This window comes from Adelges cooleyi, unplaced genomic scaffold, assembly GCF_023614345.1.
Source record: "Adelges cooleyi isolate 19-005CV unplaced genomic scaffold, UGA_ACOO_1.1 ACOO_flye_CR_arks_rails_tigmint_CR_PRNA_30, whole genome shotgun sequence".
In the NCBI taxonomy this organism is placed as follows: Eukaryota; Metazoa; Arthropoda; class Insecta; order Hemiptera; family Adelgidae; genus Adelges; species Adelges cooleyi.
In genome coordinates this window covers 833,422-850,858 of record NW_026095971.1, presented here as the reverse complement: position 1 = coordinate 850,858, position 17,437 = coordinate 833,422, and the positions used below count along the sequence as shown (strand labels likewise).

The 17,437-nt window shown below is 28.7% G+C and overlaps 2 protein-coding genes across 3 annotated transcripts; one reads left to right on the top strand and one right to left on the bottom strand.

Moving 5' to 3' along the window:
• The first annotated feature begins 2,389 nt into the window (after positions 1-2,389).
• Positions 2,390-14,467, top strand: LOC126838992 (NADPH--cytochrome P450 reductase). 2 transcript variants are annotated; one of them, XM_050573872.1, is made up of 13 exons: positions 2,390-2,527; positions 5,111-5,302; positions 5,568-5,763; positions 8,007-8,156; positions 8,907-9,031; positions 9,102-9,290; positions 10,170-10,405; positions 10,565-10,698; positions 11,731-12,095; positions 12,159-12,262; positions 12,354-12,463; positions 12,562-12,683; positions 12,794-14,467. In XM_050573872.1, the coding sequence occupies exons 2-13, from the start codon at positions 5,133-5,135 to the stop codon at positions 12,936-12,938; spliced, it is 2,046 nt and encodes a 681-aa protein (XP_050429829.1). In that variant the 5' UTR covers positions 2,390-2,527; positions 5,111-5,132; the 3' UTR covers positions 12,939-14,467. The 2 variants fall into 2 exon arrangements, with proteins under 2 accessions (XP_050429829.1, XP_050429828.1); XM_050573871.1 differs by lacking the exon at positions 2,390-2,527 and adding an exon at positions 2,621-3,272.
• A 98-nt stretch (positions 14,468-14,565) lies between these two features.
• On the bottom strand, positions 14,566-17,355 carry LOC126838993 (uncharacterized). Its single transcript, XM_050573874.1, has 3 exons — positions 17,149-17,355; positions 15,915-16,087; positions 14,566-15,098 (listed from the first exon to the last, which is right to left on the bottom strand). The coding sequence occupies exons 1-3, from the start codon at positions 17,213-17,215 to the stop codon at positions 14,823-14,825; spliced, it is 516 nt and encodes a 171-aa protein (XP_050429831.1). The 5' UTR covers positions 17,216-17,355; the 3' UTR covers positions 14,566-14,822.
• Between the last annotated feature and the right edge of the window lie 82 nt (positions 17,356-17,437).

Below are 17,437 nucleotides of genomic sequence, written 5' to 3'. Positions count from 1 at the left end.
GTTTTCATGTTGTAGGTAGTAAGAAATTGAAGCGACATTCAATTCAATCATTCTGATATACCTTGTATATATTGACATGCGATGTTGACTGTTGTATATTAAAAGGTCAACAGTTCACGACAATCTACATATTATATAATTAACTTTTAAACGCATACAAATTATGTACACTTTGCCAATTGTATTAACCTTTATCTTATACTATAAATATTATAAATATTAGTACTATTAATAATTAATCGTATTTAAATTATTTTTATTATATCTAAGTAGGTACTTCCTCGTTTTTTTTGTGTGTGTTTGATTAACACGGAAAATTTTAACTTTCACTAAAAACTCTTCTTAAAGCAAAAATATGCCATTTGAAAATCCTTCTTTAGATATTTCGTGGCATAACTTTTATTAAAAAGATCAGTTTTATTGGACTGTAACTTAATAAAAAAAATTTCAAAGTAAGGAGATATCAAAATTTGATCATGTTATCAAGTACAAAAAAAAATCATGAGGAAGTGCTTAGAGCTAGGTATCAGAAATGTCAAAGATTTCTTATTCGAATAAGCTACTACCAATTAAAAGGGTAAGCCGCAAGAAAAAACAACAACAAATTAAAAAAAAACCTTAGATACATTTAGTAAAATACTTATAGTAAATAGTAAGCTGTGTCTTGAGGCAACCTTAAAAAAAGACAGCCCACTTTAAGGCTTTCAATAAAGTTGTATCTCTTCCTACTATTATTACATATACGCATACTTGACCGAACTTGAATAAGTTGTTCAAAACATGTCTGGATTACAATTTAAGTATAATGTCTAAAATGTATTGTGTAAATGTTTTGAAGAAAGCACGTTATCGTATTTTTTTGCGAAATTATAACAAGTCAAATTTCAAAAATGATTACATTTTTTTGAGGTGGATTTCTTTGGTTTCCTGAGTGAAATAATGATTTTATTGAAAAAAATTGCCCAGTGGTTTCAGAGTCACCAAAAATAAATACTTAAAAATACATCATTTTAAATATGTATTTGGCTTTGCATTGAATTTTATTATAAACTTTTGTTGTATAACAATTATTTAGTCATAGAGATACAATTACCTAACAATAGCATATCTCTATTCAAATTGGTGGAGAATTTGAGTAATTGTATTTTCATCATTAATGAAATAACATCGAAACAACTCGACTGAATATAGATAAAATAGTATGGCTATTTTGTATAAGGAAATAATTCCTTAGTATTTAATGGGGTCGTCTCTTCGATCTTCTTCCCAAATACGTGCCTCTAATGACGTTTTTAATTCTGGGTGGTTAACATATTTCAATGTTCCCAAGGTTAATGTTTTTGACTACAGACAGTTCGACGTGTGCAGACTTCTATATCGCTTTCCGCGTCAAAATACTGAATAAATAGGTCATAACAAATACATGTATAACGCAAATTATAAAACTGACGGCCGCTGACAGATTATTTCCTAGATGGTTTTAACTAATCGTTTAGCTAGAGAAAAAAATACATACATGAATTCTAAACTTATTTGCTAAGCTTTAGGACAGCTGTAATCCTAATATATTTCTAGTCAAATCAAAATACCGTTTGATAAACAGTGAACGAATACAACTGAAATTGTCATCTAGTGATGAACAATTAAACAGTGTCATAACAAACGCCAAACAACTTGATAACATACTTCGTATTTCCATACGATTTTGGTGGCTGTAGGAAAAATTTCGGAGATTTTGGTGGTTGAAAAAAGTGCATCATTTATTGTTAGAACACTCTCCTCCAAAAAAAGTGTCCGAAATTTGCCGCTGAGCTCAACCAGAAATTATTTGTTTGGAAAATTTGTAACGTATAGATGAAGTGAGAGCATATTAAAAAAAATAATTGTTTCCTAAGTAGTACCTAATATAGTGTCATTTGGTTTAAACTAAAATACTTATATACATTGTTAAACATAAACTAGATGAAATAGTATTGGAAAAATACCGTTTTAGTATTTTATTGAAATTATGCTAAATAAAATGGTTAATAATATAGAATGCCAAGGATGATTTTTAGTGGCTTCCTGTACTACACTTAAGTATTAGGCTAATGTATTCATGTGCAACAAGCCAGCTATTACGTCGTCGGTCGCTACGCTTCCGTTTTGGCTTTGTTCTGTAATAAATAAAAAAAAATTGGAATACTAATAAATAATAACAATGTATTTTTTTTAGTCTTCTATGCGATTTTTTTTTTTTTTGTAAAAGTAGAACTAACATATTTAATGAAGTGCGGCTGCCGAGGCCGTACGACTAAAACAACTATTAGATGCCGCCGCTGGCAGATATGTCCAGTGACCGCGGTATACTCAAGTACCGCGACCGTGGTCAAATATTTGAATTATCACTCGAGCCATGACTGTCGACGCGTGAGATGAAAATAATTGAATTTCCCGTATTATCAGTTTCCTAATCACAATGATATTATTCAATAATGTTCATAAATCACAATAACGTCACGACACGACCATTATTGTCAGTAAGCAGGTACTGTATTGTTGTTGTTATTATTATTATTATTGTTACCGCAAATTATAATTATACCCGAGACCGTTCAGTATGAGTTATTATCGAGTTTTATTGCTGTGACTCGTTGCCGTCGTCGAGGTAATCGGCGCTACGGTTGTCAATTTTCGATGATAATTTACAGATAAATTATCGGTATTTCGGTGTTGCACCTGAGCCAGCTAAACGCAAATTGATCGGCAATCGCCACGAGTCACGGCTAGCGGCGGCCAGTCGCAAATCACAACACAATAGTGGCGGTAACCGCAGTAGGGACTACCAAACGCAAACAGCCGCGGTAGCATTCGGTCGTCTCGTGCACTTCAAGGAAATCGTTCGGCGCGACCTGTTTTTTTTAAAATTATAATATACTTCCCGTGTTAATCGGGTTATATTAGCGTTGCCCGGCGTTAATAATACACGTTTGATGCCTACATCAGTGGTGCTTTTATAATAGTATAGTAGTAGGTTGTATATAGTAGTGGTAGTAGTTGTAGATCGGTTCGTCCAGCTGTATTTCAATGCTAACCGCTCGTCGCCACCGCCACCTTTTTTGACAATATTGACATTCAACGTATCTGCGTATTGGACAAGTTCAGACCGCGATTGTGGATAAAAAAATTAAACGCCGCTGATTTTGTTGTGAAATCTACGTTTTTACCGCAGTAATCGACGATATTTTTGGTTTTTTGTTCAACCACTTGTTGATACTGTCATCTCACCTCGCGTAAGTGTTTTCTAGCTGTTATACACATACCCATAATATGTAGGTACCCGCTGCGTTATGTTATCGCCATGTTATATAATCGTTGGTGTTTTATAATAATATATAATATGTTCTTGCTAAGTAGCATGTACATATTATACAAATTAATTTAATACCCATCAAAAATATCTACCTCCGTTAGTTGTGTCTTTATTGGTTACATGAAAACACAAAATGTTCTGTCAACCAGTGTTTATTAATAATTAATTTAAAACTATTAACCGTTTGAGGTAATTACCACCTTTTATTCATTTAAAACTAATTGGCAATTATAAATTCTAATATCCTTGAATACTCGTCTATAGTTTTAGGCTGATGTTATCAAGACACTATATTAGCCTAGTTGCCATTGTTAAACATTTTAAATTAACTGTTGTCCAGATAACAGTTAAACCAATTCAAGAGATTTTTTTCAATATAGGTTAAATGATAATGAAAACTTTAGAAATAGTCATGTATGTATTTCATTATTAAGTGTGATATTGGATTAAATTAGAATATTTTGGTCTAGTTTATTGTTGTCAGTCATCAATAAACTGAAAAATATTTAAATCATCGAAAGTAAAATAAGAACGTAAGCGAACAGAGGAAACAATAAAAGGGGTATTGTCTAGAATTTCTGAACAATCTATTTTATTATTAAACCGATAATCAGCAACCAAAAAATTTGGTGTCACTGAGCCAAATTGCAAATCCAAAATCAGAAGCAACTACACTTAGGTCACATATAAGAATTTACCTGCTGTGAACCTTTGCTATTTTTTAAGTTTCTCATTAAAGGTTTGTTTGATTTGAGAGAACAATTGATCCATATTCAACTATGGGGCACACAAGTGCACAATATAGACATTTTAAGCAAATTTGCTTAAGGAAGCCTAACATCTATAATGTTTTAGGTACTATAAATAGCTGATATATGCTCAGTAATAGATTTTATACTATTTTTCCATTTCAGATAACAGTAGATTATGCCCAATTTTTTAATTCTATTCAACATTTTAATTTCTATCAAACAAATACTAGACAATTTTTGAAAATTCAAATGTAGAGTTTTTGGTTTTACTAAAATTTTAAACTATATTCCTTATTTTTTCGTCTTGTAATTTTTTTGGTCATTCTATTTACAGCACTAATATTTTGTATAATTTTAATTTAATAATTGTAGCAGATTATTTTTATCAAAAAGCAAATTTTTTTCTTTGTTTTGCATTTGAACTGTGTACATTCTTATACAAATATTTGATTTGAAAATAGCTCATAGGTAATTTTACCTAAATGTTAACTATACCTATGTAAGAAAACCATGTGTTTTTATGATTCATTAGTATTTTCCCAGATGTATATTATAATAACAATTCACAAGGCCAACACAAAGGTCAATTGAATTGATATTTCGTTTCTATGAGTAATTAAAGACAAGTGATAACATTAAATATTTGAATCATGAGTAACCTAAAAATAGGGGTTTAACCATTTTTATTGTCATATACACTTTAAGTAGTAGGTTAATGATTATTACTTGATTATTCAATAATGTTTTCTATTGAAAAGATCTTTTCTTTGCCAATTTAAATGTATGTTGATTCGTATGTCGTTATAGAACCTACGAGTTATATTATCAAAAAGTTTATTTTATACTATAATATAAATGTTTTATATTCTCGACTAAACACAAAAATGTTTTACTTACAAAATATCCCCACAACGTATTCCATTAAGTTTTAATGGTTTTTACATACATTATTAAAATTTTATAGGTAATATATTATATTATAATTTTTTTCTTTTTTTTTTTATAGATTTTAAACGTTGCAAGTGAACATGGACGATTCAAAAGGTGTTAGGATAGAGACGACTGTCGTATCAGAAGAACCATTAATAAGTTCTCTAGACATAGCACTTTTAGTAGTAATAATGACTGTAGCATATTTTTGGTATTTTAAAAGAGATAAACAGTCTAGTGCACCAGAAAAGAAGCCTTATACTATACAGTATGTATTTAAATTAATTAATAAATTTCCCTATACATTAATAATATTCATATTTTCCAAAAATTGCCTAAAGAATGTTTTATTATAAAAGTATGTCTAAAATAAAAAAAGATGTTGATAATAAAGTAATGAGAAACATTCATTATTTTCATTTAGGGCTTACACAAAAATCCATGTCTCCACTATCAACACAGTAGTTTGTGTCTTGTAGACATAGCGTATTATTATTGTACATAACTCATTTAAAATGTTTTGTTTTTTTCAGACCTACTACTATGAACTCTTTTGGCCAACCGTCAAGTAGTTCTTTTATAAAAAAACTCAAGTCAACGGATCGTAGCCTAGTAGTTTTTTACGGCAGTCAAACTGGAACTGCAGAAGAATTTGCAGGTAGGATAGCCAAAGAAGGTGCGAGGTACAAAATGAAAGGAATGGTTGCTGATCCTGAAGAATGTGAAATGGTAATTGTTATTTTTTAAGTACTCATAAATTTAAATTTAATATACTTCCTAATTAATTTTTAAAAAATTACCTATTATATTTAATTATGTAATACTGAGCCATATTGCGCTTTGAAAAATATAAAATTTCAAAACTACCCATATCATATATCATAATCTTATAACATATTCAAAAACATTGTCACTGTCATGTTTTTGTTGTGCATTTTGAAATTTATCATCACTTAACTGAAAACGAGCTACAATATCAGTGACAATGTTTTCAAAATGTTGATTAAGTGTTAACACAAATTATTAACCATTATTGCAACTGATTGTTTATTACTTCATAAAATAGCTATTATATATTTTTAAACACAAAAGATAATTGAATTGCTTTATGCAAAAAGGCCTCTTTTACAAAGTAAAACTTATAGTAAAATGAAAAAAACTTGTTATTTTCAAAAAAGTCAATAACTATTGGATAGTAAAATTAAATTCTATAAGACAATTTTTTTTCAAATGCCAGTTTTGAATATTAGTATTTAAGAGAATGTCATATCCCCATTTATTAAAGAGTTAGGTATAGGCAATTTTTTGTAAAATCCTAATTAAAAAATTAAACTGTTGTGATGTGTAATTATTAGTTCAATAATTTGGACTCTTTTTGGTAGTTAATTTATTTTTTGAAGTATCACAGCATCCTCGACAGCGATTTAAAAAAATATTTTCATCTAAACATACAGCCATGTATTTTTTTCTTTTATTGGCTAAATAATTATCGTGGAAAATTTTGTTTTACATATTTAAATTTTTTTTTTTTTATTAGAAAAAATGTACAATCTGTACAATACAATATTCGTACATTAGGCATATGGTATGGTTAATATGTACAATTAGCAGTAAAACAGTACAATAACTGTATGTAAAATATACTTAACAAATTTTCGTTTATTGCTTTAAGAATTAAAAACAAAATTTCTGTAACATTAAACAAGTTTTATTAACTTTTTAAACAGCAAATATAATTATATATCAAAAAACAAATTTGTATTCAACATGTATTTATGTAAAAAATAAGAATAACTTGTATATTTCATAATATTAGTGTATAATTATTTGTAGTGTTGTAAATAGTTATCACAACACTAAAAATATTTTTATGAAAATAACAGCTATCAGTCCAATTGCTAATTTTATGAATTTCGTGATCGGCTTCAGTCCAATAAATTTAATGGTTTCAATTTTTTAATTTTTTTTTTTATTTACAATATTTGGACATTTAGGAACGGTTATAAAGAATATGTAATAATCACATTTTTGTCAAAATGTGTACTAAAAGTTAGGTTTTTTCTAAAATAATTTAAATGTATGTTAAAGTTTAAGTAATTACACTTTTAAACACATTACCATTTTTGCCTGGTAGGGCCGAAGACCTCGTAACCTACTATAAGACATATGACACATTAAGGTTATTTAGTTTTATTGAATTAATTTGAGTCTTTTATGTAGTGATCCATGAGTTATTTTTCAGTTAGAGTAAATATAACTATTTTATTGTTGGTTTTTTTTTAAAACATTTTTTTACCCATGACAGCTAACATTTTAAAGTTATTAAACTTATTATTTATTATAATTTATGTTAAACTAAACCATAGCACATTTTTTCATTAACAAAATGAACTACAGTACATTTGTCTATTGGTGTAGTGTGTACAATTAAAATATTATTTTTTAAGTTCAAAACAAGAGTTGGTATAAAATTACTGCTGCATTAAATGTTATGCACTTGTCTTCCTAGTTCATTTTTCAAAGTTGTTTGTGAAAGATAAAAAAGTCAGAATGGAATATGATTTCTAAGCTCTTTTGTTTCCTAAAGTAAAAGTTAAAACATACCTTTATTTATATAAAGACCGTATCAGAATTTTGTTTCTTATTAAACTATTACTTCTATATAATTTACACCTATTTTTTAATGAATAATTTACTAACTAACTATTTTAATGTTTAGATAATAATAAAAAAAAACCTGCTATTACATGAAAATTTTGTATTCTGTCTGCGGGTACATAGTGCGGGATCCCCGTTATTAGTATACGCAAACATAGAATAGTGGGAGGAGAGTAGACATAGTGTACGACTACAACACTGATTGTATGGCAGTATATGGATTGTTGAAAATATTATTTTATGGCCTATATTATAGTATAATAAACATAGTTATAAAAAATGATAAATATACAACACTTATTTGCATTTTTTAGGCAGACTTGGTTCAAATGAAGGAAATACCAAAATCTATGGCCATTTTTTGTCTAGCAACATATGGTGAGGGTGACCCTACAGATAATGCTATGGATTTCTATGAATGGCTTCAAAACGGAGACGCTGACCTAGAAGGATTGAATTATGCAGTAAGTGAGGTTATTTAAATTCAAATGATTATTGTCGGTTTCAGTTGTGTTCTGTTAAGGTTTCCTCATTATCTCTAGATTTTATGTATTCATCGTGTTGAACATCTCTCCTTTTGTGTAATTGTGTTTATGTGTGTGTATGTGGTTAGGTATTTAATTTTTTTTATGAGGATGATATTATCTTTTTCGTTTTTTAATTGCAATTTTTTTTTAATAGTTATGCAACGTAGGCACCTTTGTAAAAATGTGCCTACGTGATGAATGGGTACCTAAATAAAAAAATGTATTCACAATTGTTAAATTTAATTGAATTCACTTGCTGGTTAAATTGAGGTCAACCTATAGTTATAACTCACTGTATTCTCTTCATAGTTGTCATTCATGAATAGATTATAAATGACCGTTTGAAATTATAATCCAACCAATTATGAGGTGTGTAGAGAATAGAAATTAACAGGTTGTTGGTGAACACACAGTTAAATTATAATCATCTGAATAATATGCCAAATCATCATTAATGGTTATGCTAAATTAATGATGAAGAAATAAAATCTCTACAAAATACAATAAAAATATAATATTTATAATAATGAATTTGCATTAATAATGTTTTATTTTATTTTTATGTATATAATATTTTATTAGTTGCAATATGAATTCCAACATTAACTTGCAAAAAAGACTGTAGCTACTAGCTAGCATATTCATTTTTTATCAATTGATTGAACTTTTGTAAATTGTCTGCTTAAGGTATTCGGATTAGGAAATAAAACATATGAACATTATAATGAAGTTGCTATTTATGTGGATCAACGTTTGGAGGAATTGGGGGCAACTAGAGTTCACGAAATCGGTTTGGGTGATGATGATGCAAAGTAAATATAATTGTTTAGAATATTAAAATATGTCGGTGTAAGTATAAATTATATATTTAATTTTTAATAGCATTGAAGACGATTTTGTTTCATGGAAAGAAAAACTGTGGGAAAATGTTTGCTCACATTTTGGCATTGAAGAAATGGGCGAAGAAACCAACGTTAGACAATATAAGTCTGTAGATTGTTCTGCAGTTTTACCTGAACGGATATATACTGGTGAAATATCACGACTTAAGTCTTATGAAAACCAAAGATTGTAAGTAATTTGAAAAAATAATGTCGCTAAAAAATCAAAAGTTTTTTTTAATTTACTTTGTGTGAGATAATAGACCTGGCACTTTGAGTAATCATTTAGTGAAATAATCATAATTTTTAATTCTATATCTGATACAAAAATATTTAAAAATCATTAGCCTTAAAACTGTGTACTCTATCCACAGGTGTATTATTTGTACTATGAGTACACACAAACATAAAAAAATGGAAGTTTGGTGAACACAGTATATTATACCCTACCCAACTACATTACTGCTTTAACTGTAATGATAACTTACTAGTTATCTATATATTTAAAAATGAATGTTTGTTTGTATGTCTGTCCTTTATGCATTAGTACACCATTCATCCGATCGCCATGAAACTTTGGGAAGTTGTTGAGTACACACCCGCGAACCTAACTGGCATAGTACTTTTCGAAAATTGCACCCCTAAGGGTAGCCTCAAACAAGAACTTAATACTTTAAATACGACATATTTTTCGTTGCTAACCCAAAATAAACACTTTGTTTGTAACCACGGTACTCGAGCGAATGGTAGGTGATGATTAAAGGAACAGGCCGATTCTATGTACCACGATTCTGGGCAAGCTTTTAACTGTTGGAACTGGGGCCCTTGAGTAAGAGGTGGATATAACTACCTAAAAAAGTGTCACAAAAACGCTGTTATCTGTTAAGAGATGAGGGATGGGGATGAAGGTGGGAATGGTAATTATTTTACTCAGCCCTGGCAAACTGAATCCCAGGCAACGCCAGGTCCGGACAGCTTGTTATCTATAAACATTATGCTGGTGATATTTTTGCAATTTAATTATTTTATGAGTTTACCTTAAAAATGTTTTTATTTTCCTTAACTATAGCCCATTCGACGTGAAGAATCCATACTTATCATCAATTTTAGTCAACCGAGAATTGCACAAATCTGGTGGTCGATCATGTATGCATATAGAGTTTAACATTGATGGTTCAAAAATGAGGTACGACACGGGAGATCATGTAGCGGTTTATCCAAAAAACTCACCAGATCTAGTCGAACGGCTTGGACAGCTGTTGAATGTTAACTTGGACACTGTGTTTTCATTGTTGAACACCGATGGTAAGTTGGTATAACAATCACAGTTGGCTAAGACAAAGTTTTGTTTTTTAATCCTGACTTAGTTAAAATCCATATTTTTGGAATAACGCCAAACATTTTCTTGGGTTAAACAAAACAATTTTGGAAACTTTTGATTAAGTCTATTTTACATGTTTACAGAGGAATCAAGTAAAAAGCATCCGTTCCCTTGTCCGTGCACTTATAGAACAGCACTTACGTATTATTTGGATATAACGTCCAATCCCCGCACTCACATCATGAAAGAATTGGCAGAGTATGCAAGTGATCCAAAAGTAATAATTTTTATTTTATTTTATTCATACTACACATATTTTATTTACACATCCTGAGAACCCTATAAAATCCAATAATACATATTTTGACACGGAATATCTTATAGCTGGGGGGTGAGTTAAAAAAGTATAACAGAACAATCAAATATTGATGCAACAGTCTTAGAGATCAAGATAAGTTGATTCAGTATGAATAATGGTATATTAGTTATTACCTATTAATAAATAACTACCAAAACGATCAAGACCGTAAGCAGCATTATGTAAATTCTTATTCAAATAAAACATTTTTTTATAACTTATTCTCATTAAAGTTACTTATGTATAATGATAAATGAATAATAAATATTTATACTATTCTAACAGATTAATATTAAAAAGTAGGTGTGAAATTTTAGTTGTATTTTATATTTATACAAAATTATGTTTAAAAAAAAAATACTCCAAAACCGCTCTTGCAAATTATTATATAGTATAATTCAAATTATGTTTGAAATTATTCGAATAATTTTCTTTTTGATAGATAGTGTGTTATTTAAATATCGTTAAATGTAAATAATGCAAACTCTGGCCACAAGATATCCATAATCTAATGTTTTCCTACAATTTGGGAAAATATATTTTACCTTAAATTGTTCTTGTTTATGAAACAGCATTATTGCAATCTGTACCAACGGTAAAAAAGAAAAAAGGTGTAAACAACATTTGAAAAATAGGTGTTTAAATTTAAGTCACCATTTTACTTGTACAAGGCATACAACTTTATACTCAATTATATATTTTTGGTCTAAGCACTTTACATAGTCTATTCAGACTTAACTGTCTCTTGTGCATTTTGTCAAGAATTTTGTGTACTCATCTGTCAGAAAGCTTCAAAAAACTTGTTGTTTACACCCTTTTTCTTTTCTTCTTTCAGTATTATATTTATCTCATAAGGTGAGATTTTTTGGTTAGTTTTGTAATTTTTCCAATATAAGTAAATGAAGAAAAAGTTAAACTGAATAAAACATTAATGTAAAACGATTTTTTTAGGAACAAGAGAAATTAAAACTTATGGCCAGTTCTTCGCCAGAAGGCAAAAAAGAGTTTCATGAATGGGTGTTGCACAACAATCGTAATATTGTCCACATTTTAGAAGATTTACCGAGCGTAAAGCCAGATTTAGACCATTTATGTGAGCTTCTGCCGCGTTTACAGTGTCGTTATTATTCAATATCGTCATCACCAAAAGTATATCCAAAGTCTATACACATAACTGCAGTAAAAGTGGAATACGATACACCGACTGGTCGAGTAAACCAAGGTGTTGCTACTTGTTTGTTATCTCAGTTAATACCAATAGATAATCAACTACCGGCTCCTACCATACCAATATTCATTAGACGATCTCAGTTTAGGTGTGTACATTTATCAGTTTTCTTAATTATATGTTTTCATAATTAAATGTGTTTGTATTTTAGGTTACCCCCAAAAAGTCAAACTCCAGTTATAATGATTGGTCCAGGTACAGGATTAGCCCCGTTCAGAGGTTTCATTCAAGAACGAGATTTTGCACGAAAAGAAGGTTTGTTTATGTTTGAACCAACCGATTCGGCTGTAAAGACAAACCTTCTAAATATTAGTCAATTTTCGTTAATTCTATTAAAATACTTTAGGTAGAGAAGTTGGACAAATGATATTGTACTTCGGTTGCCGAAAAAAGGAAGAGGATTATATTTACGAAGAAGAATTAAATGAGTATTTAAACAATGGAACTTTGACAAAGGTAAATATTTTTTTTGCGTTTATTACAATTTATATTATTTTATTTATCATTATAATTTAAATAAAATGTTCTATTATGCATTTATTTTTAAATTGTAGCTTCACTTGGCCTTTTCTCGTGATCAACCAGAAAAATTGTACGTCACCCATCTGTTAGAAGAAAGCGCCGATGAACTTTGGAATGTAATTGGTGAAAATAACGGCCACTTATACGTTTGCGGGTAAGTGAAAAAAAAAATATTTTGTTTGCCTTTATCAAATGGAAAATATTTTTCTTTGCTCAACTTTTATTTTTCAAATTATTTTTACATTTTTTTATTTTTTTATTTAGTGATGCAAGAAGTATGGCCAAAGACGTACATTCTATCATTGTTAAAGTCGTTATGGAAAAAGGTCAAATGAACAACAGCCAAGCGCTGAATTATGTTAAGAAAATGGAACAACAAAAAAGATATTCTGCTGATGTCTGGAGCTGATGCGTTTAAATATCTAAGTTAAATAAAAACACCATATTATAAGTTTTTATTGAAAATCTAGTTCAGTAAGCTTTTGTTCACCAATCAATAATGTGTTTGTATATATATTTTTATTTATAAATATACAGACAGGTCGAAGTGCTTAGTATTGAATGATGGTTCTGGTTATTAGTGGAGTAAAATGAACAAAAAAAAAAAATACTGATTGTAAAATTTACCTACTACGTGTTAAATGTATGTTGACAAATGTATAGTTAACCACTATAAACAAATATTATAAATTTTTATTTTCTGGGAATATTTTAGCACTTTTTATGCTTAACATAATCCATTTTCTTTAGTTCTTCAATTTTATATTATTATTATTGTTTTACTAGTTGCTTAATATTATGTGTATGATAATTTGTATCTACATACAATTTAAATCTCCCATGTCCTACATTTGGTTTTACCAAATATACAATTGATAAAGTAATGTTGCAGATGTTTTGACAGGAAATAAATGTACATTATAAATTCAATGTATAAGGGTTAATGTTTTTTATAAATTAGGTTAGACTTTTACTGTTGAAAACAAATTATATTTTATGTTATTATAAAATTTCATAGAACTTTATCAAATTTGTTTGATTTGTTTTTTATTTAAATTGTAATTTTTTAAATTTTACACTGAATTAATATATTTAAATGTGTACATTTTTGTACTTAAATTACTGAATTGTATTTTAAGGCCAGGCCAATTTATTTGGTTAATGTACAACTTTTTATAAGTATTTTTTTTTTTTTTTTACAAGAAAAAAATGTAAATTTTTTCCAATCTTTAATAATAGTTACCAAGAAATGTTTTCATAAATAAACTTTAACACATTTCAGATATTTAAATTATAATTGTATTCAATTAATATGAATAATTTAGTTAATATTGTGATACCTTAAATCAATTGAATTTTTTCGTCGGTTCTTTAAAGTGTATTTGAGTTTATAGTTAATGAAAATTAATTTAAAAAAATGAAAAACAAGGTAAATTTTAATTTGTTTCTTAAAATTCCTCTTTTTTTTTTCTGGTCAGTAATTATTGTTTTATAGCAACAAGTTCAGTGTTTGCTTAGTATTTTTATTATATAGTTTACATGCTGTAAACGTAATTTATAAGCTTGTACATTTTTACTTAACACTGTATTGAGATTAAGCTAATTATCGAATAGGTTTATTTTTTTTTGCCTTGCCTTCTGTTTTCATATAAACTTGTTTACAATTGTTGTATGTGTTGTTTTCGATTTTATTTGTATTATCGACTTACTGAAAACAACTGTTGTTCAACAACGACTTGCTCATAATAATAATATAAGACTTGTGGGATGGATTACATTTTTTTTTTTTTTAAGTATTTAATTATAATTTATGGAACATTAGTAAATGTATAGTATAGGTGATAATAAAATAAAGTGTAGTGTAAAATGTATTAAATTATATTTATATACGTTTTATGTAATATGTTTGATGTGATTAAACCATTTGGTGTGTTTTCATTGGGTTATTTTTTTTGTCTAAAATAAAACATTAGTTGTGTACAGTCAAATACATTTTTATTATTCTGTATTATTTACATAATTTAAACACTAATCAAATAACAAATCTATATGTTGTTTCACTTATTAGCCGTATATCTTATATTTATTTGATTATTTTGGTTATATTACATTGTTAAAAGTTAAATTAAATATAATTCTTAATCCTTGTAAGAACACAGTCAAATTGGCCTGAGAAATTATTAGAAATTGCATTTTCGTTATTATAACATTTAGAATAAACTTAACGGTGATTTTTCAGTATGCACCTAATATTGACCAAAAATAAAAAGTTAAACTTCATTTTATTTACTAGTTATTCGTGATAAAGAAGTTTTCGGGTAACAAATACAATAAAGGGAAGAAAAATTATAGATAAATTAAATGGCAATATAAAGACAATACTATTGGCACCATTTGATATATTGCACAGTGGAGATTCACAACAATCTTGACAGGCGTAAATCTTATTCCGTTCTCCAATTATAATGCAGCCAGCTTCACATTTGACCGAGCAGTTTCTTTCGAGTGACCACAACTGTTGTGTTGATGTGCCGCTTTCGTTGCTTGTTGTGTACGAATAACGTTTTACCTAGCACGAAAAAAATTATTTATTTCAATGTGAATATTTCATATGATTATTTTGAAAATCAAACATTTAGAATGTGGAAAAAATGTCAAATTTCATATTTTACTTCAAAATAATATTTTCATTTTCCAGAATTCAAATAACAAAGTATTTCGATTTTAACTATTAACTCAAATAATTTTATAATGAAATACTAAACGAAATAATAGTATACTTAAGGGGATTGCATGCGGTCTGTTTTTCTAACGTTTAAGACCAAAAAGCCAGACAAATTTTCGACTACTTAGAACGGTTCGATTTCAATTCTGTAAAAATATACGAGTACCGAGTTCTTTGGCAACTTTACTAGGTTATGTAGAAAACCGATTTATGATGTTATGTTTGCTTTTTTTATGTAAAAAAATTGCAAATTTAATTTATTTAATAACAAGAAACTAATTTTTAAATGAAAATCGGCTTCCTACTTCTTAATGTAGTAAATTAACCAAAGAACTCGAATCTCTTTACAGAATTGAAATTGGACATGTATTCAAAATTTTGTCTGGCTTTTTGGTTTAAAATAAATCAAAATGGATTTTACTCATAGAAACAATTATTTAAATTAAAAATAATTCCTTGAAGATTATAAAAATAAGTAACCGGTAAATTAATTGACATGGTCGAAATGTTTTAAAATCTCTTTTTTTTTGCATAAATATTGCCTACACAAAACTACTTAAAAGCAGACCGCATGCAATCACATTAACGATGTTCATAATATGGCGGATGCTTTTAAACCATTATTTCTTGTCAATTCAGACTTCAGTATTTAAAAATTACCATGCAAACTTTCCTGTCTCCTGTGCATTTTGTCGAGAACTTTATGTAGTCATCTTTGTCCGTGAAATTACTACAACTGTTGCCGTTTACCATAGTGTTACATTCATAACAGTACATGTGGTTTTCTTTTTCTAAGGCTGCACTCGTTTGGTAAACTTTTCCCGACAGGTCCACTGGAAATTAAAAAAAAAAAAAAAGAGTCCGCTTATTCATAATATATAATTTCAGCTTCGATGAAAAGCCGCGAGAAAATATATTAATGTTAGATGTTTTTTTTTTTTTTACATAAAATGACTATTCTATGATCTTTTTTTTTTCATTTTATGCTTTGAAGCCAGTTGTCTGAGTACAACTCGAACTATGGAAGGCGATGGCACAGTAAATCAATCCCATTAAAATTATATAATTTATTTTCACTTGGTAATAAATTGTAAAAAGGTGCCATCGACTATGTACAGGGTGATCATTTTATCGTGAACCACTCAATATCGCATTGGGTTGATATGAAATTAAATTTTTCTTTATTATATATATATATATAGCATTTTAATTATGGTAGTGCCCTATTGTATGCAAGTCGCATTTAATTTAAAAAAAGATTGTAGGTGACCGCTGTAAACAAATGTGGTATCCTATTTAATTCCAAAATATCTTCATCGGTTCACTAGCAATGGACTTTGTACTACGATTACCAATTAGTGAGCGACCTAAACTCCTTTACAATACATAAAATATAAATATTATTAACTATATTTTTCTGAACAAATGACCACATTACCGGTCTAGGAAATTAAAAAGTCGTACAAGAGATATTCAAGAATTTATCAAATGTTACTAATATATTAACAGATGACCGTTCAGGTGTATTCGGTAACACCAAAATGTAAAATTATAAATTATTCCTTGTGAGCTACGATGTGTAAGATTTTTATCTGAAATGTTTTAAGACCAGTAGTCGAATTTCAAATAAATCATCGATGGGACTAACTAAGCATAAGCGTGCTAAGTACATTTTTATTTATAATACTACAGGAACAGCGTAAAATCCTATTTTACACGTTATCATTTACCACTATAACATTGAACCGTTGACTTGCACTTTTCATACACTACGTGCAGAATGCTATTAAAGACCTATTGCTCAATACACTTAACTCAATTTCTCAGAAAAATACAAATATTATGATAGTAAAGATAACATTATAGCGATGAAATAATTAAATGCCCTCCTCACCTAGGTCGCCGCATTGCGCCAAAATAATAAAGTCGAGGACGGCAAATACTAGCAGTTTCAATTCCATGTTTGTCAATCTTGAAGGTACAATGCTTGTTCTGTATGAAACTGTATTTAAAGTCAACGGCTCGGTTTAATCATTTTTTTTCTTCAAGTGAGACTGACACGGCACGTTGATGACGAATGCACTACACTACTGGCGTGTGCTAAAACTCTTACGGCCAATGTGGATGAAAAAATCAATAAGAAAAGCTCGGACGCGCACGTCAACGGCTTTGGATTTGGATGC

What these genes read in the sequence shown, in the direction of transcription:
- LOC126838992 (XM_050573872.1), top strand. Translation starts at nt 5,133, where the DNA reads ATGGACGATTCAAAAGGTGTTAGGATAGAGACGACTGTCGTATCAGAA. An exon ending in TAGAAGGATTGAATTATGCA is followed by an intron (nt 8,157 to 8,906) that starts GTAAGTGAGGTT and finishes TGTCTGCTTAAG; the next exon opens with GTATTCGGATTAGGAAATAA. An exon ending in ATTAGACGATCTCAGTTTAG is followed by an intron (nt 12,096 to 12,158) that starts GTGTGTACATTT and finishes TTTGTATTTTAG; the next exon opens with GTTACCCCCAAAAAGTCAAA.
- LOC126838993 (XM_050573874.1), bottom strand. Translation starts at nt 17,215, where the DNA reads ATGGAATTGAAACTGCTAGTATTTGCCGTCCTCGACTTTATTATTTTG. An exon ending in GGCGCAATGCGGCGACCTAG is followed by an intron (nt 16,088 to 17,148) that starts GTGAGGAGGGCA and finishes TTTAATTTCCAG; the next exon opens with TGGACCTGTCGGGAAAAGTT. An exon ending in GAGACAGGAAAGTTTGCATG is followed by an intron (nt 15,099 to 15,914) that starts GTAATTTTTAAA and finishes TTTTCGTGCTAG; the next exon opens with GTAAAACGTTATTCGTACAC.